The sequence below is a fragment of the Paramormyrops kingsleyae genome, chromosome 2, assembly GCF_048594095.1.
Source record: "Paramormyrops kingsleyae isolate MSU_618 chromosome 2, PKINGS_0.4, whole genome shotgun sequence".
Lineage (NCBI taxonomy): Eukaryota > Metazoa > Chordata > Actinopteri > Osteoglossiformes > Mormyridae > Paramormyrops > Paramormyrops kingsleyae.
The window spans coordinates 19,029,708-19,057,361 of NC_132798.1; the positions used below are offsets into that span (position 1 = coordinate 19,029,708).

A 27,654-nucleotide genomic window follows, 5' to 3' on the forward strand; every position below is an offset into this window, starting at 1 on the left:
CTTGTTAATGTTACACTGGACCGTAACGACCATATCTCTCATGTTTAGTTGTCCGGGCGTGATTCAGTTCAGTTTATTCCAGATGCTTCGAGACTGGCGGAATACACATTTTTAGGACCACTTCGTAAAAGCTCATTTATAACCAAAACACGATAACGGGTTTCTTAAAAAAAAAAAAAAAGATAACGGGTTTCTTGTATTGCTTGGTTAGGTTGTTCATTTGCAATGTGTGTTACAGTTAATTCCGTCTTGGAATAATATCAACACTACAACAGGCAATGCAAATTAATACAATACGATATATGACCCGCTACCTGATAAACATCAAGAACAAATTGTTATTTCTTTACTATAGACATTTTTGAGCCACAGACCCTCGTCACTCAATTCAAGTCCACTGGGTACTCTGTCATTGATCAACCTGCTTTTTCAGTTTGCTTCTCATATTTGCTCAGTGTAAGCGCAGATTTACCCCCAACCCTCGGTCCCGTTAGGAGGAGCTCGTTCATTTCCCCTACGGATAAACCAAATGATCCCCTTTCCAGCCGCAAAGGAGTGACATGGCAGTCGTTGTATTTATCTGTGTCCTGTCGCTTTTGCCGGGTTTTGCGGTGTCCGGGAGATATCCAGCCGAGGAGGTGAGGCCGGACTGCGGCGCTTAGCTGAGGAATGATCGCGCCTGTTTGTAAAGTACTTTGATCTGTTTGACTTCTTCTGTATGCTCCCTTTCAAAATATTTTCTGTAGCAGTTCCTCTAATACTCTAAAAGTTACTCAGAAGCATGTTACTGGTGTTGATTTCAAACGTCTTTTCAGGTTTCATTGATTGGTCTTGTTTTACGAACATTTCAGAGATCGCAGGTTACACGAAAGAGTGGTATTGATTCGGCTGGCAGTGTAGCTTTACAATTATTCTAAGAGCAAAAAATAAACAGTCTTTGTTTTTTTTTTTTTTCATTTTCTTCAGTCCCTGGAGCTGCAAAGTTTTGGTCTGACATCCCTTGCCTCAGGTATGAGCAGATCCGTCGGTTATGAAACGCTTTCCTTGTGACCTGATTAAATTACAGTGCCCTTTACATGTCTAAAGATTGGAGGTGTTTTTCAGTGGTAATTTAGTGTTCCAAATTCGAAAACTCTAAACCCTTTTGCAGTTCAACTTTCTCTTAAATTAAGAAAATATAAAACTATTGTAGTTTAGTGGCCAACAAATCTGTAAAATTAGTAGTGGTATTTCACTAATATTTGGATCATTTGGACTAGAGGAATGGGGTACAATGGAATGAAAAATAGGAAGGCTCTCTGTCTGTATGAATCATACCTTTGCGAGCACATGTTACTTCAACAACACAGGTCCACATGGCACTGAAATAAAGGGCATTGAATGAATAGATAATTGCCTGAAGTGCTGAGCAGACGGTATGTTGATGCAGAGTTTGATGGGGCTGCAGTGCTGTCACTGGATCCCTTTGCCTTTGAACCCGTCCTCTTCCCTTTCTTCCATCCCTTCCGCTATTTCCCAGGTATGGTGCGGCTTGGACGGAGCTCCCCCACCCTGTCTGAAGTCACTCACCTGGAGCTTCTAGTGGTGGTGGGGGCTGATGTGCAGCAGGTACACAGGCAGGACACGGAGCGCTATATCCTCACCAACCTGAACATAGTGAGTAGGTGGGCGGAGTCGCCCGGCGGTGGGCGGGACTGAGAGGGATGTGGCCCAGAGGAGGCGGAGTCTCCTGCCTCATCCTCAAGACATCTTGGTTTTGTCGGGTCTCTGCAAGGCGTCGGAGTTGCTCCGGGACACCTCTCTGGGGGCCAACCTGCGGATTCACCTGGTGCGCACCATCATCCTGACAGAGCCAGAGGTAGCCATGGTCATTTCGCTCGTGTGAGGGGGTGGGCATGGGGGTGTGGCCTTCTGCAGGCTGAGTGATGCCTGCATCCCTGATTTCAGCCGGATATCCAGATCACGGGCAACATCACTTCCTCCCTGATCAGCGTGTGTGAGTGGGGGCGCAGGGTGAATCCCGTCAGCGACACCGATCCCCTGCATGCTGACCTGCTTCTCTATATCACACGGTAGGCCTTGCTGAAAGCTGATTGGCCCCTGCAGTGCCCCCTGCCCTGTCACACACCAGTTCAAAACAAATCACTGGTTGGCTTCTCTGTGTGAATTATGCCCCCCCCTTCTTAAAAAAATCCTAGAATTGCCCCTGCTATGGCCTCCCATACACATATGATTAGTTCTCTTTCCCTGTTTAAAACATAGCTGTTTACACATCACAGATTAGTTACGGTCAGTACATAGATCTGTTCAGGAGACTCTGAATTAATTCCCACCCCTGTCTCCCCACAGGTTTGACCTGCAGCTGCCTGACAGAAATAAGCAGGTGAGGGGTGTGGCTCAGCTGGGCGGGGCCTGTACCAGCCAATGGAGCTGCGTCATCACCGAGGACACAGGGTTTGACCTGGGCATCACCATCGCTCATGAGATAGGTCACAGGTACAGGGGGCGGGGCTAGGTATGGGCGGAGCCTCACTCATACAAGTGATCTCTGGTCAACCTCACAAGTTTGCTTTTGACATAATTTGTCACAATTTGGAATTAAATTAGCCGTCAAACACAACTCGGAATTGTATCTTTTTCCCCAGAAGGCTAGTGAGAATATTATAGTACTATTATAAGTCTTTCTGTCAGAGATAATGGCATTTCAAACTGTAGGTGTTACTGTATGATGTTAAAAAGTGACCACTCCCCTTACACGCTTTGGTGTCGCCCAGTTTTGGCATCAACCACGACGGGACGGGCAACAGCTGTGGCAGTGGCGGATTCATCATGGCTGCCGACGGCGGATACGGCAGCACAGACCTCACATGGTCTCAGTGCAGCCGCGAGCAACTGAGCCGCTTCTTCAGGTGCCCCCACAGGTCTCCGGGTTACAGTGACGGGGCGTGTCGCCGTCTGTGGCCCCTGGCCCCGGCAGGCTCTTGGGTCACGGGAGTGGTGGTAGGGGAGTGTGCGCATGGTCCTTCTCCTGACTGACTCGGGGCTGTCACTACAGTGCAGGTCACGCAGACTGTGTGAGGGACCTGCCTGTGTTTGGGGGCTCCCTGCAGGACTGGAAGCCAGGGCTGTACTACGGCGTAGACGACCAGTGCCGGATCGCATTTGGCAGTGTCGCCCGGGCCTGCTCCTTCAGGAGTGGTGATGTCGTGAGTGCCACGTCGTTGCCCAGGTAGCCATGTCCCCCCTACTCACACAGTTAAGAGCCCCTTCCTCTCCGCAGGATGCATGCCGAGTTCTCTCCTGCCACACCGTCCCTGGCGATCAGAGCTCCTGCACCCGCCTGCTCGTCCCTCTGCTGGACGGAACCGAGTGCGCGCCCAATCAGGTGTCAGCCGGCAACACAGGGTGACCAATCAGAGGGACAAATGGTGGATGAACATTGGGTGAAGTGTTTGTTTTCTGCACTTCCCAGTGGTGCATGAAAGGGCGCTGTGTGTCCCCATCTCAGCTGAGCGCCAGCATGGTGGTACACGGATCCTGGTCCGGCTGGACCGAGTTCTCCCCCTGCTCCCGCACCTGCGGAGGGGGAGTGAGCGCCAGGAGGAGGCACTGTAACAACCCCCGGTAACAAACCCCCGTCGCTTATGTTTCCTCTTCTGGGAGGAGTGTCTGCCTCAAAGGCACAGCAGTGTGACCTGCTTTGGGGCTGACAGCATTTTGGCTGCGACAGCAAGCTTCCATGTTGAAGACACGGCCTGTGAAGGGCCGTCTTCTTCAGATTGTTTGGAAGCTGTCCGCAGTCTCCAGCGCTCAGGTCTTACGCTCCTGTAATTCCTGCCACAGGCCTGCGTTTGGCGGGAACAACTGCGAGGGCACGGACACCGAGGCCAGACTTTGTAACACACAGGTAGAGCCCAATAGGTCATGTTTGCAGCAGAACTGCAGAGGCTGCTGCAGTTGCTGTAAGCCAGGGGTGGCCAATCCTAACTGCAAAGGGCCGGTGTGTGTATGCGGGTTTTCGCTGCAACTCCCTAATTAGATTACTAATGATTGGCTGAAGAGTCCTCACACCTGGGTTTGAACAGCTGACCTACAGGTTATCCCAAAAACCTGCATACACACCGGCCCTTTGCGGATAAGATCGGCCACCCCTGCTGTCCAATTATCTGTATTGTTGCAGCACAGGCTGTGTGTGTGAGTCTGTGCGTTTGTGTGTGTCTGGGTGTACGTGTGTTTGCAGTTATTACATTGTAAGGACCAGATTTTTTACCTTGTGAGGACATTTTTTTCAGGATAACCTCAATTCTGTGACTGCAATCAACTAAAAATGATGAAAGTCTTGCGTTTTGTCTGTTTACTTATGGTTAAGGTTAAGGGAGGTGGAGCCACATGTTTAAAGCTGCTGTGTTTTGATAATGCCCTTCATGCCTGTTCCCTGGGCAGCCCTGCAGGGGGAGCCAGCTGGATTTCATGAAGGAGCAGTGCTCGATGACCGACTCCCAGCCGCTCCGCCTGTCCCCCACCAGCGCCTCCCTCTACCACTGGGTCCCCGCCGTGGGCCATGTCACAGGTTAGTGTTCCAGGGTGCCTGATGAGCTGAGCTAGCCAGCTGAAAGTGCCTGATCCCGCCCCTTGACCATTAACCCCATTAACCATTAACACATACCGTTACCTAGGAGACCTCCAATGCAGGCTGCTGTGTCGCTCTCAGGGAGAGGACTTCATGGTGAGCCGTGGGCCTCAGTTTTTGGACGGGACACGCTGCGAGCCCAACTCCCCACCCCCTCCCGGCTCCGTCCCCGCTTGCCTGGGGGGGAAGTGCCAGGTACAAACCTCCAGCTAGGATTCTATCTGTCTGTCTGAGTGCCTGTCTGTCTGTCTGAGTGTCTATCTGTCTGAGTGCCTGTCTGTCTGAGTGTCTGTCTATCTGTCTGAGTGCCTGTCTGTCTGAGTGTCTGTCTATCTGTCTGAGTGCCTGTCTGTCTGAGTGCCTGTCTGTCTGAGTGTCTGTCTGTCTATCTGTCTGAGTGCCTGTCTGTCTGAGTGTCTGTCTGTCTATCTGTCTGAGTGCCTGTCTGTTTGAGTGTCTGAGTGTCTGTCTGTCTGTCTGAGTGTCTATCTGTCTGAGTGCCTGTCTGTCTGAGTGTCTGTCTATCTGTCTGAGTGTCTGTCTGTCTATCTAACCTTCTAAGCTAACACACATACTGATGATATAAATTCTGGTGTAGGTATATTATATATCCAAACTCAGAAATATAAAGGTAAAAATACATACTTTTTCATTTAGTTAGCAGATGCTTGTAGTGGTGTTCATTTTGAGGCACCAGGGTCAGCCAGCCACATGGGGGCTCCAGGCCTTGCTCAGGGGCCGAACAATGACATCACTCTGCCAACACCAGGATGTGAACCTGTGACCTTCTGATCACAGGCTCAGCATCCTGACCCGCTGAGCCATACACCGCTCTTATATACAGTACCAGTCGAAAGTTTGGACACCTACCCATAGAAACACCTACTTTATCTTCCGCTCTTTCCCCAGCTCTTTGGCTGCGATGGTCTGCTTCACTCCACGAAGGTGGAGGACGCCTGTGGAGTGTGCGGCGGAAACGGCTCGTCCTGCATACTCATCTCCGCCTCCTACACGGAGGGCCGCGCTAAAGGTGCAAGAAGTCCAAAGGGCCGAAACTGACGTTGCAATCTTGGGAAAAGCTCTCACTGATTTCTGATTATTTTTGCCATTTTGTCTATTTTGCAGAGTACATCACATTCCTGACCCTTCCACAGAATGCCACTCGGGTTCAGATTGTTAACACACGCCCCCTCTTCACACATCTAGGTGAGCGCCCCCTAAGGGTGGGAGGTCAGAAAAAAATAATTTCTTAATGCCTGTACTGACCTTAAAAAAATAATAACATTATACCCCAAAAAGGACTTGTTTTTTAGAGGGTGTATTTAAATGACCTACCAGACATGTACACTTAACATACCTACCAGACGAACACTATCCAAATAATTAATCCAGCAAATCTGAGGATAAACAGAAAGCAGCATAACCTGTGGATTTGGAAGATTAGGCACTAAGACAGCCTGAGTAAATGGTGGTAATCAGTGCCGGAGCTCATAAAGACCACGATGACATCATACACAAAACTTAGTCTTTAGTAATGATAATGCACTATTAATTACTTAATCACGCAACAATACAATCTATCAACACCTGTTGGTTATATCTGTGTAGCTCTATTCTTGCTCCTTATTGCCGTCCTTTTCATTAGCGTCAGCATCCACTCCTCACTGACTCTGCTTGTTCTCTGAAATTAAACTTTATAAATATGCATTCTTTATTTCAAGTTGCATTTATTCCAAAGGTTAACTCCAATTAATTTTAAATTTATAATTTTAAATGTTATAATTTAAAATGATATCGGGTGTTGCATTTGAGGTGGCAGAGTGCAGACTTTTATTTATATATTGCATTTTCTCAACATTACATTGTCTCAAAGCACTTTATATTATCCCTGCCCAAAGTCAGAGGCCACAGTGGCACTCTCCAGGGGCGGGCAGAGGAAGTCAAACTGACAAAGTCTAGCTGAGCTCTTCCACAAATTAATCCCTAGTCGTAATAATGCCATTGCTTATTTACCCAGGATATATGTGTTTGTGTATGTGCATGTGTGTGCAGCTGTACTGGTCCGGGGAAAGTATGTGGTGGCCGGGGGGGGGCGCGTGTCCCTAAACGCCACACATCCATCCCCTCTGGAGGACGATCAGCTGACCTATCGCCTGTACCTGACCCCTGACCTCCTGCCTGACAAAGAGGAGGTGCTGCTGCACGGGCCAGTAACGGAGGAGACGTGCGTGCAGGTGGGAGGCGGGCATAAGACCCTTATCGTTAGCCAACGATATGTTTTGAATTTGTGAGTGACAAGCGAGTCGGTGTTCCAGGGGCCAATCAGATTTCAGCTGGGGCCAATGCTGTATTTCCCACAGGTCTACAGGAAGTATGGGAAAGAGTATGGGGAAGCCACCAGCCCCAGCATCTCCTACTCCTTTTTCCTGCCTAGGAACTCGAGCTCAATCAGGGCCAAGTGGCAGACGCACCCCACTTCCTGTTCTGTCACGTGCGGCTCAGGTAAGGCAGCCCTGAAGGGTCACATTTAATTTCCATTTCATGTTTTTGACTGGATGTGGTTTGACAGACAGATGTTTGCACCTGTCTCTTGTAGGGCTCCAGCAGAGCACTGTTGTGTGTCAGGATATAAACACGGGAGATACCTTGGCTGACTCCCTCTGTGGGGGGGACCCTCGCCCCCCTGGCCTGCGGACTCCCTGCCACCTCCTGCCCTGCCCTCCCGAGTACAGTTATCTTTGTGCCTAACCAATCATGCACCAGTGTCATTACTGGCAAATTTCTCAGCGGTAAACCATTAATTCACCGGATCTTTTCACCAGATGCTGGTCGCAGGGACTCCCCTGTGAACATTGGTTTTTGTTTCAACCATGTATTTAGGTCTTTCCAGTTTGAAGAATTAGGAAATATAATACAGATATCACACAAGAATGAGCTAATCCTCCTTTGATGCCACCCGTAAAATTAAGCCACAAAAAGAATAATTGAACATGGAATTTTGCAGGTTCTGTTGGAGTAAAAAGGATCACATGTAGAGCACAAACACCCTTACTCTATCATCCCAGGTGGGAGACAGGGGCATTCGGGCCCTGCAGCGCCTCCTGTGGCACGGGGGAGATGGTGCGGCCAGTCAGATGTGTCCAGATGAAGGGGGAGGAGAGGGTTGAACGGCCAGCCTCTGAATGCCCCCAGAATTGGGTACCGCTGGCCATCAGCACCTGCAACACTGTTCCCTGTCCTGTAAGGTACGGGAGCCAGACTGGACTCCATTTCTGCCTCAGCGGCCGCTGTCCCAAACACGTGTTTTTTAAAATGTAGGGTGGCAGCAGGTGTTTTATATTCATAAAGGAAACAAATTTAAGACATAGAGATGGGTGGGGGGGGACTAGCACTGGCTGGACTGATGTTGGATGTGTGTGGTGTGTTGGGGGGGCACCGCAGGTGGCGTGTCTCCGAGCCTGGGGAGTGTTCGGCGGTGTGCGGCCCGGGTGAGGCCTGGCGCGCGGTGACCTGTGTGCGCACAGAGCGTGATGTCGACTCCCATGTGGACGACACTCTCTGCCTGCAGTCCGAAAGGCCGCCCAGCACGGTGCCCTGCGTCGTGAACATCTGCCCCGTCGGCTGGGAGACAGAGGCCGAGGTGGGGGAGCAGGTTTCCTCCACAAAATCTGGGCATGCTTTGGGGGGCGGCTAATCGTGTGATCAGAGTTTCTCCTGCACAGGTACAGGGGAAATACAAGATGGTACTTGCCATGGCCCCGCCCCCACGGGCGGAGCCAGTGTATGTGTGGAGCCCCATGATTGGCCAGTGCTCAAAGAGCTGTGGAATGGGTAGGTGTGTCTGTGTTTGCATGGATATGAACGTAGGAAATGCCGCGTGGTGCTGAATCCTTCCTCTCTGCAGGACAGCAGCACATATGGTACACGTGTGTGGACCACAGCTCCACACAGCAGGTTCTGGAGGTCTACTGCAACGGGTCGAGCAAACCAGAGCCGTACACAGAACTCTGCAACCTCACCGCCTGCCCTCCAACGTGAGTGTGATCTCACAGGGCTCCGGAACAGGGAATCAGTAGGCAGGGACCACCGCACTACTGTGTCCTTCCTGTAGGTGGCGCTACCAGCAGGGTGCATGCAGCGCGACGTGCGGAGGGGGCCTGGCTCACCAGGTGTCGTACTGCTCCCGTGATACAGAGTTGGGGGGGGAGGAGATTGTGAGTGACTCTGAGTGCGCCGAGCCCCGCCCATCCGAAAGGGTCCTGTGTAACCCAGAGCCCTGTCCTGCCAGGTAACCACGGTAACACAGCGAGAGTGTGAAAGAAAGAGAGGCATTGCTAATGCTAACGCTAATGCTAACGCTATTGCCGGCTAGATGGCGAGTGCAGGAGGTGGGGTCCTGCTCGGCGTCCTGCGGCCTGGGGGTCTCCCGCCGGCGTGTCTCCTGTGTCCGCTTCGAGCAGGGAGCTGAGAGGGAGCTGACTGAGGACCACTGTCCCCCGAACCACAGGCCGGCCGCCACACAGCCCTGCCTGGTGCTGGTCTGCACATTCAGGTGGGAGGTGCAGGACTGGAGTCAGGTAGGAGGTCGCAGCCACACGAAGCCCAGCTGAAGCTCTCCAAGCAGTGGGGTCAGAGCCCTGCTTTGATAGGGAGGAAGTAACTTATCGTCCCCCTAACCCCCTGGCAAGGGACCAGCATGGAGTATCGCTATTGGGATAAAAATAATTTAATTTCATCTCTATCAGACTGAAAAGAAAATCAGTGGTATCACCCATCCAGAAGTATTTAGTCAAGGGTCTTATATACATTTTTGTAAATGGACAGGGCTTACACCACTTTTAAGCAAAAAGCCTGCAGCATAAAATACTGTGACAATGTACCCCGTTAAAACGTGAACCACTGCTTTTCTGGGTGCTCTTTAACAAACGTATTCATAGTATGGATGGAGCTCTCGATCCGATTTGGTGTTTCTGAATTGTGTTTTATCTGAATCGACAGGTTAGTGTACAGCCCATGGATAGATCTTCACTTTATTTTGAAAGAGCATATTAGGGAGCCATTTTTATGTGTATGTGTGGGCCATTACCCTTGCTCACCAGTAGAGGGCAGCACCTAACAGATGATGAGTTCGGTGATATATGTCGGCCCTGTTATGGTCACACGTTAGAGGAAATGGGGAGGCTTCCGAAGCAGGTGCTTACCTTACATTAACGACCAAAAATGAAACGTAGCACAAAATTCAGCTGTAACACCATTTGGAAATGCAGCTGACGCTGGATTAATTAGCTGCATCAAAAATCTCGGGTTTATTAAACATCTCAGGTTTATTTGCAGATAATGAAAATATCAGAATGTCACCCATTTATGTTTCCCAACCTTGAACATTTTATGTTTGATGCAAAAAACTGCTCATGTTCATTAACGTGAAGGAGGGTGTCACATTAATGTTCCAATACCGTTTTAGTTGACCTGTTCGGGGGCGTGGTTTAGGTATCAGGTGACTCCTACCCCCTCCCCCTCCTCAGTGCTCTGTGACCTGTGGGAATGGGGTGCAGTCCAGGGCGGTGTCCTGCGTGGGACCGGGCCAGCCCCAGCATCTGAGCCCGCTGCTCTGCATGCATCTGCCCAAACCAATAACCATCCAGGCGTGCCACCCCCACCACTGTGTCACCCCGGCTCCAGATCCCCCCAAGGCCACAGCGCAGCCCTCCACCCCAGAAAGCCTCCCCACAGGCCTGGCTCACCCCACCCCTGGCGATCAGGTCACGGGCGTGGTGTCGTCCAGCACTCCAGAGGTCACCGCTCAGCTGACGACCCCCCCGCCAGCTCCTACAGTCCCCACCCAGACCAGTTAAGGGCCCCTCCCCATTCCCATCTATCCCCGAGAGGCCGGAAAGCTGACCATTTTGTCGATCCTGGTCCTGCCTCTCATCTCCCGCCCTGCATCCCCTCCCCCCAGGTCCGTGTGGGCAGCTCCTCCTGCAGGAGTCGGGCCAGGTGAACCTGAGCGGGGGTACCAGCCGTGACTGTATCCTGACCATCGGGCGGCCGCTGGACGAGGTGGTCCGCGTCACCGTGGAGTTCAGCTCCCTGGACTGCCCCAGCAGTGGGTGGCTTATGAATAACTGTGATGCTCACGCTAATGCTAATGCTAATGCTAAGACATACTGCCAGCTCCTGTAGGGCAGAAATCACAGAAACTGAGGAACAATCTCTGTATTTAGCAGAAATCCCAGCTCCTATTCTCACACTATCATTGTCAAACTCTACAATAATATTCCCCCAGGGGGTGCAGTGGATCAGTGGGTCCAGGGCAGGGCCAAGGCATAAACAAACGAACTGACGGCATACTGCCCAGTGGCCACTAGGTGGCCGCCCCATCTGACCAGCTTGCCAGATGACATACGGCAGCTAGGTTAATCACATTTTGCTGAGGGCCCGCACAGGGCTGGGCTGAGTCACGGTGCAGCTTCCCGCCTGCAGGCTGAGGTTTTGCATCCTGCCTCCAGTTCTGCCTGTGTGGAGTCTGCGTGTTTCCCCGTGTTTTGCGAGGCCGCTGTGGCCACTCTGCTTTCCTCCCCTCCAAAACCATGATCATGTGAATTGGGCTCTCTGAATTCAGTGTGATGTAGAGCACCTATGCCCTGCGAGAGACTGCCCCCCCCATGGGCGGCCCTGTGCTCCTGCCAGAGACCACAGGTCCAAGTCAAGTAGATATATAGAAGATGGATAGATGTCTTTTCCCTGTGATCAGGCCAGATGGGATTTAAGGCTCCATTTCATTGCCCGCTGTTTGTGTGCAGGGGAGTTTGTGGCGTTCTACGACAGGCTGATGCTGGTGAAAAAGTGCGAGCGAGTCTCCGGCTTTACGATCACCAGTCACACCAATGTCCTGCTGGTGCGGCAGGGGCTGGTCACGGCCGGCAATGGGGTCCTGCTCACCTACCGCAGCCTGAAGTCCTCCAAGAAAGGCCTCTACAGAGGTGAGATGGGAGAACTGGGAGGGAGAGCAGAGCCAGTGCTGACAGTGGGATCCATACCGACATCAGCCTTTCATCTACACCTGGAGTACTTCTCCTACACCTGGAGTACTACTACACCTGGAGTACTTCCCTCTCAACTGCTGAGCAGAGCTATCCCATCACGCACTGGGCTTGTGTCCCAACACCTGTTTATTCTAGTTAGGACTAGACTGGAACTACATGTCTCAACACATATTCGCTGAAATGATGGATCATTTTCTCAAAACTGTAAACAAACAAAAACATGAACACAAAATGTAAAATTGCCAGAAATGTCTCACAGAACAATCAAAACAATGTCATCATCTGTGTCAGATTGATACAGACACACCGTATAAATAGACCTTTCTGACGGAAAGCACCGCCTCTGAAATTTTCCATGTTACAGGATGTTGACGCATATAGATGGTATCCCCATTGTGCTGTCTGCCCCAGACTGTGACCAGCAGCTGTTCGGGCCGGCGGGCAAGATCGTGAACCCTACGAGACTGGCAGCACCGAGCGGGCAGGCCTGCCGCGTCTTCATCAACACCCAGCCATCCACTCGGATTGAGATCCGGGCCCTGAGTATAGAACCAGCGCTGGAGGGCATTGCGACCCAGTCCACCTTCATACTGGTGAGTGGTATACTTTGGCGGGAGACACTGAGATGCCCGCCCAGCAAATACTCAGCTCCTCTCTGTCCCTCCCCAGATCCGGGACGTCAGGGCGATGAAGACCACAGTTTTCCTTGGCAACCAGCTGTTCCTGTGGCGCTCTGCTGGCAGTGCTGTGGAAATTGAGTTCCACGGAGGCTTCCTGCAGCATTCTGGGAGCTTCCAGGGGGAATATTCTGCCATCTGACCTTGAGTGGCTGTGCTGTGCCCCTCCCACCATGGCCTGCGCTTTGTGTCCCTACCACCAGCCCCGCCCATCTCCCCCCACAGGCCCCACCCATCTCCTCCCACAGGCCCCGCCCATCTCCTCCCACAGGCCCCGCCCATCTCCTCCACAGGCCCCACCCATCTCCCCCAACAGGACTGTATCAAGCACAGCTTTTTTGTGATTGGACATTTTTCATGTCAATGCTGATACCATTACCACTCGTGTTGGAGTCCATAAACAAAAAGTTGCGCAATTTAACTTCAATTGAGGTTTTGTCTGGTTTAGAGTTAGATTACACATGTAACTTCTTGAAACTTATTTTATTGAATCTCTCCACAAAATCTGCCACCCATTTTCACTATAAAATAGACAGATGTGAACTCTTTCTAGACAGCTAATAGTTAACTAGCTAGTTATTGTTACACAAAATGTATAAACAGGGACAAACACTGAATTTTCAACCAACAAACCACCAACCTGTTTAGAGATGGGTCAGATAAAATTAAAACATGATTTGTATACATCCTAATAGCTCCTATAAACCACATTTTGTGGCTACAGACATAAGCAATCATATATTTCTGCATGAAAATGTAATTTTGATTTTAAATATGCAACAAAAATTGAACCCCAGAGAAATGTGTAACACTACTGCTGATTGTACAGGGCAATCCCTGTGTAATTATACATATTTATTTAATGTCAATGACATTCTTACATATCCACAGACTTTATGGTTCTAAATCTGCTTAACAAACTTCTAAAGTGATAAAATACTATACGTAAATGAAATGTGCAAACGCGATATTTACAGGGGCTATTGATCTTAATAATAAAAATCAATATACAAACACCTATGCTCGAACCACACGTATATTCCTGAGCGAAACATCACATTTCATCTTCTGTTTTTACTTTAATTTGGTTTCATATGTTAACCTTTCGGGGAAAAAGAAAAAAAAACACAAAAAATTGACTTCTAACTATCTAAACTGGAGGAAACATAGGAACATCTCGGTGACCTCCCAATGACTACACACAAAGAAATACACAGCTTTGGCCAGCAGGTGGCATGGTGGTTAAGGACTGAATGAATGATTGCAGGTTCAAGCAATCGGGATGAGAGCGGCTGCTGGTTCCTGAACATGCTTAGTAAAATGGCTGTGTTTTGTAAATGTTCAGCTGAAGTAGGTAAAGCAGGAAGGAAAGCGGCACGCCGGTAAGATCCGCCCCACTTCTACCCTGCTGTCAGGTGCCTGCTGGGATGATGGAGGAGCCCAAAGGAGCAGGTCCCACAAGCCGGCCCTCAGAGTTTGGCCTTGGTTGTCTGCTCCAGCAAGTCCCTCATGTCCAGCAGTGCCTCCTCTAAGCCGCTCGCCAGCTTGTTAGCGTTGGTCTCTGCGCAGCTGTTGAAGGCCGACACCGAGAAGTTGATGTGCTCTTCCATGGGGTTGTAGCAGACGCCGTAGCCATCGGGGACCATGGGGCCAAAGCACATCACGCAGTCCGTCTTTGCTGGGACCTTAGGAAGGTAACCAACGTTAATCACCGGCTAGAGCAGTGTCTCCCAACCTCCTTTGTGGGGACCCATAGATGGTCCACGTTTTTGCTCCCTACCAGACAGTCCACATTTTTGCTCCCTACTCGGAGATGGAAGGGAACAAAAACATTTACTGTCTGTAGGTCCCCAAGGACTAGATTGGGAAGCACTGGTCTATCAGATGCCTGACGTCCCCACTATCAGCCGAGCTCTGCATCATGTTATTAATGCCAACCAGCTGCCATATTCCCCAGTGTCACATGAGCGTCACGTCTGTCCTTATTTGGTCTTCCGTGCACCTACCTGGCTGGTGGAGAGGTTGTAGTGCAAAGCCACGGCGTAGGCAGTGTCCATGAACATCTCCGGCATGGAGGTCAGATCCTCGATGGCCTGGAGTTTCAGTCCCAACAGGTGCCTGTCGATCGCCTGACCGTGGATGGCCTAGAAACACACAGACAGGCCCATGAGTGGCAACCCCATTCTGGAATGTTCCATAGCAGTGTTTGTCAGCCCAGTACTGCACCAGGTATTCGGTGTTCTTGACTGTTTGAGGCAGGTGTGCCTTGACATTTCAACCAATCATAGCCTTCCTCACCCCCCTATGTAAACAGCAAGCATCCTGGCACTGATCTCTAAAAGAACCAGCGGTGTGGGCAGTAACCAGTACAAGTTAAAGAGCTTAAACTCAACCCCTCCCCTTTAGGTACCTACCAAATTGCAGCTTAAGCTATATCGATTTCATGGTTCCTCAGTGCTATAGAACCTGAAACTCATGTACTCAAATGCCACACATCCTTCCTTACATCCATCCTCATCATGGTAATGGAAGAAAGTTTTTTTTCTCCTTAGAAGACATATGTTATAATTCATAAATTCTTCTTCCACAGTCTAAATTGAACTAGCCTCAAAGAACATGGATTATTGCCGCCCCAGAAGTCCAGTTCCTGTTCTTACCAAAAACCAGACCAAACCGCGAGCTTCCATCTTGGCGGAGCCAGTTAGAGATTCGTTAGCAACGGTTAGCTCACCGTGACGATTAACTTAAGTAACAGCTCAGGTTAAACATGCAGAGTATTCTTGTAAACAGAGAAATAGCTCACTTTATTAGCCACAGAAACAAAATTACTCTTGTGCAACTATAATCAAGCAAATTGTCTATCCATACTCCTACTGTATAGGACATACAATAGATTGATTTTACATATTTACATATCACAGATCCTCTAAGATTATCCTTGGCTAATTCATGTTTCCAGCAACCCAATGATTCTTTCAAACACCAGGGCTACTCTAACAGTGAAGTGAATGGGTGTTTCCCAGTAGGCGTACTTGACTGCACTTGTGTTCTCATCTACCCGTTTTACGTCATCTTCCATTTCCGAAGACTAAGACTAAGAACAGAAGTACAGAGGACGGTAAAAATTCCAGTATGTCGTTCTTGCCCCGCCCCAAATATCAAGGATACATTGGTTGCATCCTCGCCAAATGAGACCAATCCCATGATTCATTGCGCCCCAAGTTTATTTTTGAGTTAGCAAGACTGCTCTTGCCAAGACTACAAGTACGATCTTTGTGTTCCTGGCATTGAAAAAGACCCAATGGTTGGGAGACAGGCAGAGTGTCACATGACCGATGATGTCAGCACGCAGGGCTGCGAAAAGCTCACCATGTCCGTGTACAACCGGTGGGCGCGTACAGCCTTCTCCAGCATCTCCACCTTCTCTGTATTCTGTGCACGGTGAAGGTAGTGGGACAGAAAGTCAAAATATAAATACGGAGAATACTGGTGATTAGTGTCCCTGCAGAGACACCATACGCGACTGACCGACTTGGAGGGGTCGTCCATGGCCTGCACAAACCGCAGCGAGTCTATGGAGGTGGAGCGGATGGTGTCGGTGCGGCCCAACCTGTACATGCGCAGCGACGCGCTCTCGTAGGTGGAGCAGCAGATGTGGTACATCCTGGAAAGATCAGCAAGTGCACGATAAGGGCTCCTTATGGCACATATTAAGGGCCAGCTCCTCTGCTGCTGGGCCGCCATGTATTTAAATGCATGAAGGGAATATCAGGCATAGTATGTGGAAGTAAGAGTGACTGACCTGAAGTAGGCGAGCTGTAGCGCCATCTGGATGAAGGCGTCGGGACTCATCTTATGTAACTTGGGGACATTTTTCCCAAAGTGAGAAAACATGATGGCCTTCATGTCCAGATCATGCACCATTCTGGGGGGGGGAGGGGCGGTATATAAGACTGACAAACAACTGCATCTACACAGTACATCAGGCTACATCCCCCCAGGCCAGAGGATCCGGAGGTCTGTTCTGTAAGTTTCACCCCTCAACATTGTCCCCTGATAATCTGCTGATTAACCTGAGATATAATTACCGGTACAGTCATAATGAGTTTCCCTAAAAGGCACATTTACGACCGGCCGTGGGGATATTAAATTAGCTATATCACAAGCACATAATTCATTCCTAGACTGAACACTGTGTCAGGACGCCGCCAGGACTCAGACTGCTAGTTTTTGGTAAATTTCGGCAGACTCTTTATGGTATGTGAAGGTAGGGGGCGCCACTACAGGTGCTGGCTCACATGTTCATGTTCTGCTTGGCTTTCTCGATGTCCTTCTTGATCTCCGGCGTGATGTTGAAGCGCAGTTTCTGCGGCATAGGCAGCGGAATCATGGGGGAGCGGACCATCTCTGACTTTTTCCTGCCCAGCGCAACACACAAAGACACAGTGAGGCTCAGGGGGAGGAGAGTTAGCGTTTAGCATGGCAGGTCTCTCTGTCCAATAATTCAAGGTGGGGGCAGGGCCAGGTCAACCTTTTCGGGGGCGTTAAGCAAAATTTGATCAGATGAGGGGCCCGTAATGGACACTGGGCCCTAAGCAGCCACTGAGTTCATCTATGCTTTGGGACAGCCCTGCGTGGGGGAATCTAAGTTAGTGCATGCTGTCCCCCAGGTATTCCAAAAAATGCCCCCGTCCCCAGGAGTATAAAGCCCTGACACTAATGCTCTCACCATCTGAACAACAAAATCCAGCAACAGGTAACTGACACTGCTACACACACAACTGCTTTTCCATTCTCTCTTTCCAGGATTAAGTTCCCCACACGCAGTGCCTAGTGTCCCTTCGAAGATACCGTAGCATAAAACCCTTTCACTTAGTTATCCCACATTTTTAGGTGATTCAATAAGCTGCAATGGAAAACCCACAACTATCTTCACTGTGTTACCATGCCTCCTACTGTGTGTTATTTGCAATTCAAAATTTAGTCTCACACTATATACAGTACATCATATTAATGGGGCATTATCTCCCTGGATTACTTTATACTTTATTTACTAACAGTTTATTTACCAAGTGGTTATTGTTAGTGGGTGTCCTCATTTATACGTCTTTAACCTTGGGTTATGCACCAAAGTGTTGGTGAGGAGAACTGGATGCATTTCGCTTTAGTCTGGATCTGTTCCCTCCTAAAGCCTTTCTGCAAAACCTGACTCTTCTGTTGTGGAATCCCAGCACAGTTACATGAGAAACACTACTGTCAAAAAGCAAGGGAAGCTGAAGGGGACGAGAACGGTTATGAGGGACCACACGCTCACACCAACACGTGATGCAGAGCCCGAGCTCAAACTCAAATCCTGGAATGTGAGATGGAACCAGGGAAGACATGCACATTACTGACACTCCCCCCTCCCCCTCCCCGACAGTGACAGCGTGCGGCGGCCATGCCAGCTCCTCCAGACACACAAGCGCATGCGTGGCCTGCTCAGCGACACGACCGCGGTCACGCTCAGAATGTGACCGGCACCATTAGTACTTTGCCGCAGCGTCTCCCTTACGTGTAATTAACCACATGGTCCACCAGGGACATGATGGGCGGCCCTTCTGCAGCGGCGTGCTCATAGATCAGACCACATGACCCGTCTTCTCCAATTATAAACTGCATACGGCGAAACATCAAAGCACAAAGGCAACGTCACGCATCATGACGTAATCCGACACGACTCTTCCTTGCAGCTTCTCACTGTTGGGCTTCGACATGGTCCAGTTGATGGAGACCCACCATATTTGTGATGCTGTCTGCGGCAGACCACAGATTTCCAGCAGTAACCCTTCACTCTGTGTACTGGCCCCACCTCTTTACACTCTTCCCTTTCCTAATGCAGCACCACCTACCACATGGCCCCTCCCTCTCTGCAGCACCACCTACCCCCTGGCCCAATCCCCTGTGTAGTTCCACCCCCAATTGTACAATGGCCCCTCCCCATTCATAGCCTCTCCCCCATGTCCCCCACCCAGCCCCACCTGCCCACCTTACCTGCAGGGTCTTGTCAAACCAGCGGTTGCCACTGTTCCAGCGACTGCCCCCGCCGTGCAGCATCTGCATGGCCACGCGGCTGCGGTAGAGCTCGTCGGACACGCGCGGCATGGGCGCATCCAGGCACACCGTGAAGATGCTCTTCTGGATCGCCCTTACGGACTCCTTGTTGGTCTTGTCTGGGTGAGAGGCCGTAAGGGACACTCTGAGCAGGCTCGGCCTGAGGCATAGGCCCACTCAACGAGTACTCAGAGCTCAGCAGCCACTATGGGCTGCCTGTCAGAATGGGACAGAGAGTAACCTAGTGCTTAATGCAAGTGCTTAATGCTAGTTGTTAATGCTAACGTTTAGTGCTAGTGTTTAGTGCTAGTGTTTAATGCTAGTGTTTAGTGCTAGTGTTTAGTGCTAGTGTTTAGTGCTAACGTTTAGTGCTAGTGTTTAGTGCTAGTGTTTAATGCTAGTGTTTAATGCTAGTGTTTAATGTTAGTGTTTAGTGCTATTTCTCCTAATTTATAGACATGCTAAGGAAACAAACTGTAGATATTGCAGTCTAATTCTGAAGGCTAGGAACTGTCCACTCTTCTGGTGGCACCTTCGTCCAGCCATAAACAAAGACAAGTCGGGCATTTCACATCTTGTAATGCCTCAAGCGCCCCCACATTCCCCACGCCCCCCAGGCGGGTGCCCTCACCCTTGATGAGGCTGGCGTAGGCCTTGCCCCAGGTGTTGCGGTGCTGCGAGGTGAGGATGCCCACAGGTTCCTTGTTGGTCTGCAGGGAGGAGTTCCAGATCTTCTCCAGCTGCATGTAGATCTGGTCCACGGTCAGCGGAGAACCATCGCTGTTATATACATCCAAAGTAAAGAACTGGGGGGGGGGGGGACAAAGGGGAACCCAGAGTTAACCTGGGAACTACCAAAATAGGGAGAGGGGGCTGATGTATACAGCCTTTTTTATGAAGCTTACAGAATGTGCCAAACTGAATTACAACATAGTCTGCATGCATACATATGCTCAGCGATCACTTTATTTGCATAAAACCTAAGGACCTTCTCCTGTATACTTTAAATCATCTGGCGGCACTTTCTGCCGGAATACCGTTACATAATTTTTTATTCTGTGGAAAATTTAAATAATAAAAGGCGTTTTGTTCGCGATTGATCCCCCCAATAACTAACAAAACTTCTTGTTCATCCTCGATTGTTTTGATGTGGCGGTGCAGTTTTGTATGAAATTACCTGTGAAGTTCATCCTAGAAACGTTTTGTCTCTCCCATGGTTATTTAGCATAAAGGTCCAAGTTCCTGTTGTGTGATGTGAAAGTGACACACGGAAACAGCCGGGAGCTACAGAAGTTCCCAGTCAAGACGGCCCAGAAGCAAGAACTAGGTTCCTAAACTTTGGTCGGAGCGGCAGCTAATGTTATGGGGCAAACTATGTTCCACTGTCACTGCAGAAAAAAAATCATTCATCTGCTTTGTGTTGTGTGAAAAGTGATGGTCCCTGTCTCTGTTTATCTTTTCTCTCCATGCCCTTATAAATGCATAATCTATAAGCTTGTTGGAATGAGTAAAAGTTAAATGCTATGAAATGTAGCTTATCATAAAAAAATGGAAATTAAAATGATCGCTAATAACACATTGTGACAGAACTTTTGTGACCAGAATGACAGACGAGAAAGTCTAACGTCCCCTCGGGTAGGTACTGACCCCTGCATAGCGGGAACACCCCATAAACACCCCATAAGCCCCGCCGCTTTGGAGATGCTCTGACCCAGTTGTCCAGCCATCGCTCAGATCCTTACTCTTGCCCATTGTGCTCATGGGGAGCCCCCCCCTTACCTGGAAGTTGTGCACCACGGTGACATGCGTGGGCGGGGTTTTGCTAGTGGAGTAGTTGACCACACTGTCCCGCTTGGTGCCGGGGATGCGGCAGGACGAGAGCACGTGGTAGTACTGGTTCATGCAGAGCGACTTCCCCCCCAGGGACTCCAAGGGGAGGGTGTCACTGGCCCAGCAGGAAAAACATAGATCGGGGGGGACGTGCATGTCAGTTCTCAAAATAATCAGCGTCTCCCAAAACACAGACAACAGCAAGATCCCCAACTTACCTGTCAATCATGGATTTGAAGTCCAGCACCCCTGCGATCAATTTAGCAGCGTATCTGTATGGAAACACAACAGATTTAGCTCATATTTTACTTCATATTTATGAGGGAACAGTAACTCACTAGAGAGCATGGATGCCAGCAGGATCACGGGTTCGAAACCCCCTCTGATTTCTGGGTTGGAGGCTCTCCAGGTTCACCAAACAGAGACATGCAATTAGGTCGAATGCCACGTCTGAACTGGCTGTAACGTGTAAGCATGCGTGTGCACTGTGACGGACTGGCACCCTCTGTGGGGTGTACTCCAGGCTGGGAGAGACTCTGGGCCCTGCAAGCCTGACCTGGATAAGGGTTTGAACAGCGGATAGATGGATTTTATATTTTCTACATTGTATTTCTTGCTGGCTGCCTGTAACCTTGCTGTAGAAGCTCCCAAATTAAAGACCCCTACTTCCTTGACAGAAAGCCACCCTTATTATTTTCCTTCATCAACAAGGTAATTGATATTGCCGTTGCTATAACAACACCCAGGTCAAACCCCGCCCCCAGGAACACCAACATCTATCTCAACATCCCCCAACCTCCCTATCCATATCACGTAACCCCCCCTGCCCCCAGAACACTGCCGTTTTCTTTAATGTTTCCAGTTTATTTAACCCAAAGCAGCTAATAGCTGGATATATTAGTGAAGTCAGAAATTCTGAACACTCTATGTCAATAACCTTCTGGTCATGACAGCACGTTGTTAACTAGCAGACCACCACCTGCGCCCTGAGGGGAAATCCTCCGTGGCCCTTAAGACTAGCAAATCTTTCCCGAATATGCAAAATGTTCACAAAATAGTTTTAAGTGCCCCGTTGCTTTTGGCTGTCACAGTGTTCACACACAGACGCTGAGTTACATGCCATATTTATATACCTACAGGAGCACCCCTGTCATGTGTTGAATAACCAAATTTTTACAGTATATATATATATGTGTGTGTATATATATATATATGTGTGTGTATATATATATATATGTGTGTGTATATATATATATGTGTGTGTATATATATATATGTGTGTGTATATATATATATGTGTGTGTATATATATATATGTGTGTGTATATATATATGTGTGTGTATATATAGTGTGGTGTGTATATATAGTGTGGTGTGTATATATAGTGTGGTGTGTATATATATATATATATATATATATATATATATATATATATATATATATATATATATACACACATATATACACACATATATATATATATACACACATATATACATATATACATACATACATACATACATACATATATACATACATACATACATACATACATACATACATACATACATACATACACACTCACCTAAAGGATTATTAGGAACACCATACTAATACGGTGTTTGACCCCCTTTCGCCTTCAGAACTGCCTTAATTCTACGTGTCATTGATTCAACAAGGTGCTGAAAGCATTCTTTAGAAATGTTGGCCCATATTGATAGGATAGCATCTTGCAGTTGATGGAGATTTGTGGGATGCACATCCAGGGCATTAAGCTCCCATTCCACCACATCCCAAAGATGCTCTATTGGGTTGAGATCTGGTGACTGTGGGGGCCATTTTAGTACAGTGAACTCATTGTCATGTTCAAGAAACCAATTTGAAATGATTCGAGCTTTGTGACATGGTGCATTATCCTGCTGGAAGTAGCCATCAGAGGATGGGTACATGGTGGTCATAAAGGGATGGACATGGTCAGAAACAATGCTCAGGTAGGCCGTGGCATTTAAACGATGCCCAATTGGCACTAAGGGGCCTAAAGTGTGCCAAGAAAACATCCCCCACACCATTACACCACCACCACCAGCCTGCACAGTGGTAACAAGGCATGATGGATCCATGTTCTCATTCTGTTTACGCCAAATTCTGACTCTACCATTTGAATGTCTCAACAGAAATCGAGACTCATCAGACCAGGCAACATTTTTCCAGTCTTCAACTGTCCAATTTTGGTGAGCTTGTGCAAATTGTAGCCTCTTTTTCCTATTTGTAGTGGAGATGAGTGGTACCCGGTGGGGTCTTCTGCTGTTGTAGCCCATCCGCCTCAAGGTTGTGCGTGTTGTGGCTTCACAAATGCTTTGCTGCATATCTCGGTTGTAACGAGTGGTTATTTCAGTCAAAGTTGCTCTTCTATCAGCTTGAATCAGTCGGCCCATTGTCCTCTGACCTCTAGCATCAACAAGGCATTTTCGCCCACAGGACTGCTGCATACTGGATGTTTTTCCCTTTGCACACCATTCTTTGTAAACCCTAGAAATGGTTGTGCGTGAAAATCCCAGTAACTGAGCACATTGTGAAATACTCAGACCGGCCCGTCTGGCACCAACAACCATGCCACGCTCAAAATTGCTTAAATCACCTTTCTTTCCCATTCTGACATTCAGTTTGGAGTTCAGGAGATTGTCTTGACCAGGACCACACCCCTAAATGCATTGAAGCAACTGCCATGTGATTGGTTGATTAGATAATTGCATTAATGAGAAATTGAACAGGTGTTCCTAATAATCCTTTAGGTGAGTGTATATAGGTAACACTTTACATGACAGAGCACAAATCATGAACAAATACAGTTGCTACTTGAGATAAGATGCGTCACAATTCATTAATCATGAACAAACACGAGTATTTCACTTGTTATTCATTACTTGTTCCTTCAGTAGCTCACAAAGGTTTACAAAATTAAATATATTAACTGCTTGGGATAAAACATGCGTCACGATTCATTAATGATGAATTAACATGAAATCAGTATTAACCAGGATTAACTGTGTTTTATACATAAATAATAGCATAATACTATATTATTTGTGGCCTGTCAACACCTGTGTGACCAATAAATGCATATACAGAAAGAGATGAAAAAAACTGGAAAATGGCAAATACCGCACCGAAAATAGAGATGATAACAGCAAGACAACATTGGGGGTCGAGCCGTTTGGGATTGAAAAACCTGGTCTGACGGACACTTTAAATAGAGCGCGTGAAGACAGAAGTGTGTACAAAGGTCAGCGTGACACCTGAAACTCACAGCTCCATCTGCCAGGCAGCTGCATGATGAAAGAGAGCGAATCACCATCCAGGGTTACTCTGCCGTACCTCTGAGGTATCCCACTTACCCCCGAGGTCGCAAGTCGGAGCTGGGAATGACATCACACCCGAGTTTAACCGCGTTCCAGTACAGCAAGTCGGGGAGCCATGTAGCAATACCAGGGACCGGTCTCAAAAAACGGGATTTCTTGTTTAGCTGGACAACTTCTTGGATTTACGATACCCCAGTTTAAATGACCTTTACCTTTGTTCGCTTACATTTAGAACACACTACCTTAAATCCGACCAGTTATCCGGCTAAAGAAGAAATCCTGCTTTCTGTAACAGGCCCCAGTTCTATCTCGGTTCATTTTAGCCATTAAATTGTTTGCCCTTTTTAGCATTATCAGTTGATAATACATTATGCGGCATTTCGCACATAAAATCACCGCAGCAACACGTCCACAGATAGCGGTTGAGCAGTACTGTGTGTACGACCGATTTAATGAGACACAAATAAGACATAAGTGCTAATAAACAGTATATAACTACAGCCTTCACTTCTGTTGATAAAGGTTGCAGCCATCTTGAAATCTGAGGTCGGAGTTGCAGTGGCTCCTCTGACTTTCCGAGTTGGAAGTCTGACTTCAGGGAGCGTTCCAGTTTAAACATGGAACTCGGAATTTCAGCATTAGACTTACTAACACAGCATTAGATGCAGACCAATGGCATCCCTGCACTTACAAATAATGGATGGATCCACTAAAACATAGATTAATTTTGCAGAGCAAATGCTCCTCCATTCAGCTCACTCACCTCATCTGTCCCTGACGATCCTGGAATTCTTGACGGGGCAGGACCACCCCTGGGCTGGAGTAGACCGCCACAGGCATGCGGAACTCCAGATAGGCCGTCTGCAGCCACCACTCAGACAACTGCACAGACCAGGGTCAGAGAGGGGTTCAGGGCGGGATTTCAGAAGCGAAAACACATGCATGTAAACCATATAAAAAAGGACCTGGGAATTCCAAAATCTGGGAAAACGACACATTTAGACAAGGATACCTCACACATTCTCATTAATCATAATACTTGCTTAATACAAAGCAAGAATAATATGGTTCATTGGTCGAGTGCATGATTGTTGCTTTGAGGTTGAGGAGTCCTGGGTTCAAATCTCCCTCAAGCTCATTTTATGGAGCAGTGTGTTGCTCAGTGGACTTCAGGTCTGTGCCCATATCATGGGTTTCAATCCTGCACCCAGCAAACTAATCATTTGACCAAGACCCTAAAGCCCCACCTGCTACAGGAGCACATTACAAAGTCAAAGTAACTTTATTGTCATCAGCTATATTATGCATGCATTATACACTGAGATGGAATTTCTATTTCAGTCGTTGGAGTGCAAAGAAACAGCAATAAACAGAACATACATATGTGAGATGTATTTAGACAAGACATATTCAGACATGGACATAAGACATTAAAATACACTCTAAAATACCGTTTAAAAATATCAGTTGTGCAAATGGGCACGGTGGGTACAGTGGTTGACCCTACGCTCTATGTCTGCCGTGTAGTGGCAGATTCACACACAGTGATGACTTATTTGCCCCTCGGCAGTGGCTAGCCGGGCGCCCTCGTACCCAGTTGTCCGTCTTGCGCGCCCTGCGCTCCAGCCCCTTCTGCAGCCGCTCCCCGACGCCGCCCGCCCGCGCAAACTCCTCCACCAGCTGGCGCGTGTGCTGCAGCTCCTCCTCGCTAACGATGGGCTCCAGCACGGCCAGGTAGCGCTCGCACGTCTGCTGCAGCGGCGGCACCGGCAGTTTGGGCAGGACCTCCTGGCGGAGCAGGCAGCGGCCCGGAACCCGCGCCGCCAGCACCGGCTTCAGCAGCCGGCCGGACCTCGCAACGACCGGCAGAGCCTGTGGAAACGAGACGTATAGAGTCACTGATAAAGTAGGACACAAATTATTTGATTTTGTTAACATAAGCGTACTAACATAACTGCACATTTGTGTTCATTACATATTCGTTTAGAAAAATTTTGCTAAACTTAGTATATTGGGGAAAAGGCGTAGGTACATCAATGTCGTCATCATCACGTGACAATTGGGGCCCGTGTGAACTTGAAAGAACACAACCGCTGATACATAGTAAAATTTGAGCTTCGATCGCATCAGCGCTGCTAAACTGTTTATTTACAGCTTTTTGGTTTGCTATGTTTTCTGCTACGCTGAAGACTACACATGGTACAGCAGTGGGACGGATCAGACATACAGCGTGTATTTGCAAGCTATCATCAGACACGAAACGCCACTCCATGAAAAACGTTTCATTACACATCTGATACGCGTTATTTAGCTACGGCGCAACAAGAGAGACAAGAAACCAGCTGTCACGCACGCAATGGGGAGAGCAGACACGAAGTTACCGATTAAAGAGCAGAAATCTGCTACTGTCACGGTATAAAATGGACGGTATCATCGAATAACGGCACTGTCCAAGTAAACGTAAACAACCGAATCTCGCCTTTTGAAACTGTACACCCTGTTGAAAATGCACGAGTCATGTAATGTAATGAAATACTATTTCCACTCACCATCGTTTTTGCCAGCAATCCCAGCATGTTTCCACAAAGCATGGTCCTAAAATCAAGGCTCGATCTTCGTGCTAGAAACAAAGTCCTTCGTCGATCCAAGGACGCGCGCGGCAGGCACTACTTTTCCCCTGCGCAGGATTCGGCTGCTCCTCCCCCCGGCCCCTTTCTGTCCGTTTCCAGCCGGGTTACACTCCCCGGGACCACAACAAATGCTCATAGAGGCAATAAGGTCATTTCGTCCGGCTCCTTGCTTTTCGCATCGTTATAACTTGCACTTTCTCAAGTTATTTTAAACAGACAAATGTTATGCTGACTTTAAACCTGACATTCTGCTGCGATCTTTCGTCATGAACCAAATAAAACAGGTTTGTTGGCAGACTAGTAACGTGGTGCAGCTGATATTAAACATCTCAACTTATATACGTATCCCTGTTTGAATGTGCTTGCACCTTACATAAAGCATAAATCTCCAGTTCAGGTGGTATTAACCTGCATCATCTGAACACTCTTTGATGGGGAGTTTCTTGAAGCAAACTCGCTTAACAGCACAATTCACATGTCCATCCATCCAACGTCCAACTGTTTGGCCACTATAGGGTCACGTGGAAAATCCATACGTGCTTTAGTTAAATGTAGTGATTCTGAAATTAAATTAACCATGTACTTGTCAGCAGTCAGCATGGTAGACAGTGAGTAGCAGCTTACTATCATCAAAACTATTAATAGTCATGAAAATTTTTAAATGAGTTGTCCAAATCTCACAATTTACCTGAATGCAGAGATTTCAAGGTTGTCAGTTTGGTCCAGGTTTTCCTTGCACGTTACGGTGCGCTATTTTTAGGTTGCTGACGTCACATGGTTACAGACAGGCGGGCACCCTGTTGACTCAGCTCAAAAATGATAGATGAAAGTAGCTGGATTTTCGTGTCACAGCTGTTGGGGAAACTGCTGCCAAGTTGTTTAGATCCAAGATCACTGCAGGATCCTTAAAAAAGCCGTTTACAAACCAAAGCGGATAGACACTATTGAATCCTAACTGAGAAGAAGGTGTTCTTTGAGTGAAAGCATTCCAGCGTCTCTGTTCATTGTATTTGTTTGGTAGCATGATTATCATTGCAGCACACAGTGTTAGCTGCCTAAAACACATATTCTGGTATAATTTTGCAACAATAAGCGTCTACTACATGGTGACGTCATGCATACAAATCGTTATCTGTAATATCAAGCGCCCTACTTTGGGCAAATATGCTGGGTAAGGCACTATATAGCAAACGGAACATTTTTTAAATTAACTGAATCAAATTAAAAATAAATATTCACATTATGGTGCCAGAACAACAGCCTGTGTATGCCTGAGGTTGTACTTTTTCAAGGTTCCCGCATCAAATTGCATCTTATTATGTTGATTTGGTAGCTTAGTGGTGCTAATATCCATGAGATCATTTCTATCTACCTTGTTTTGAAAGGTT

General features: G+C 48.1%; 2 protein-coding genes across 3 annotated transcripts; one reads left to right on the top strand and one right to left on the bottom strand.

Moving 5' to 3' along the window:
• Nucleotides 1–315: 315 nt before the first annotated feature.
• On the top strand, nucleotides 316–13,367 carry adamts13 (ADAM metallopeptidase with thrombospondin type 1 motif, 13). 2 transcript variants are annotated; one of them, XM_023840746.2, is made up of 29 exons: nucleotides 316–638; nucleotides 967–1,009; nucleotides 1,520–1,656; nucleotides 1,775–1,858; nucleotides 1,948–2,072; nucleotides 2,350–2,496; nucleotides 2,775–2,909; nucleotides 3,056–3,206; nucleotides 3,281–3,385; nucleotides 3,473–3,624; nucleotides 3,844–3,907; nucleotides 4,444–4,570; nucleotides 4,677–4,825; nucleotides 5,540–5,660; nucleotides 5,756–5,836; nucleotides 6,683–6,864; nucleotides 6,991–7,132; nucleotides 7,227–7,356; nucleotides 7,696–7,875; nucleotides 8,072–8,270; nucleotides 8,353–8,461; nucleotides 8,535–8,664; nucleotides 8,742–8,918; nucleotides 9,003–9,207; nucleotides 10,156–10,480; nucleotides 10,590–10,736; nucleotides 11,434–11,613; nucleotides 12,088–12,269; nucleotides 12,346–13,367. In XM_023840746.2, exons 1-29 carry the CDS (start codon nucleotides 561–563, stop codon nucleotides 12,493–12,495), a joined length of 4,137 nt encoding a protein of 1,378 aa, XP_023696514.2. In that variant the 5' UTR covers nucleotides 316–560; the 3' UTR covers nucleotides 12,496–13,367. The 2 variants fall into 2 exon arrangements, with proteins under 2 accessions (XP_023696514.2, XP_023696515.2); XM_023840747.2 differs by having other exon boundaries at nucleotides 604–690.
• Nucleotides 12,822–26,363, bottom strand: LOC111858734 (carnitine O-acetyltransferase-like). Its single transcript, XM_072707506.1, has 14 exons — nucleotides 26,186–26,363; nucleotides 25,230–25,508; nucleotides 24,400–24,518; nucleotides 20,495–20,548; nucleotides 20,226–20,391; nucleotides 19,078–19,252; nucleotides 18,387–18,565; nucleotides 17,908–18,008; nucleotides 16,652–16,771; nucleotides 16,156–16,278; nucleotides 15,882–16,017; nucleotides 15,723–15,785; nucleotides 14,360–14,497; nucleotides 12,822–14,038 (listed from the first exon to the last, which is right to left on the bottom strand). The coding sequence occupies exons 1-14, from the start codon at nucleotides 26,225–26,227 to the stop codon at nucleotides 13,823–13,825; spliced, it is 1,911 nt and encodes a 636-aa protein (XP_072563607.1). The 5' UTR covers nucleotides 26,228–26,363; the 3' UTR covers nucleotides 12,822–13,822.
• Between the last annotated feature and the right edge of the window lie 1,291 nt (nucleotides 26,364–27,654).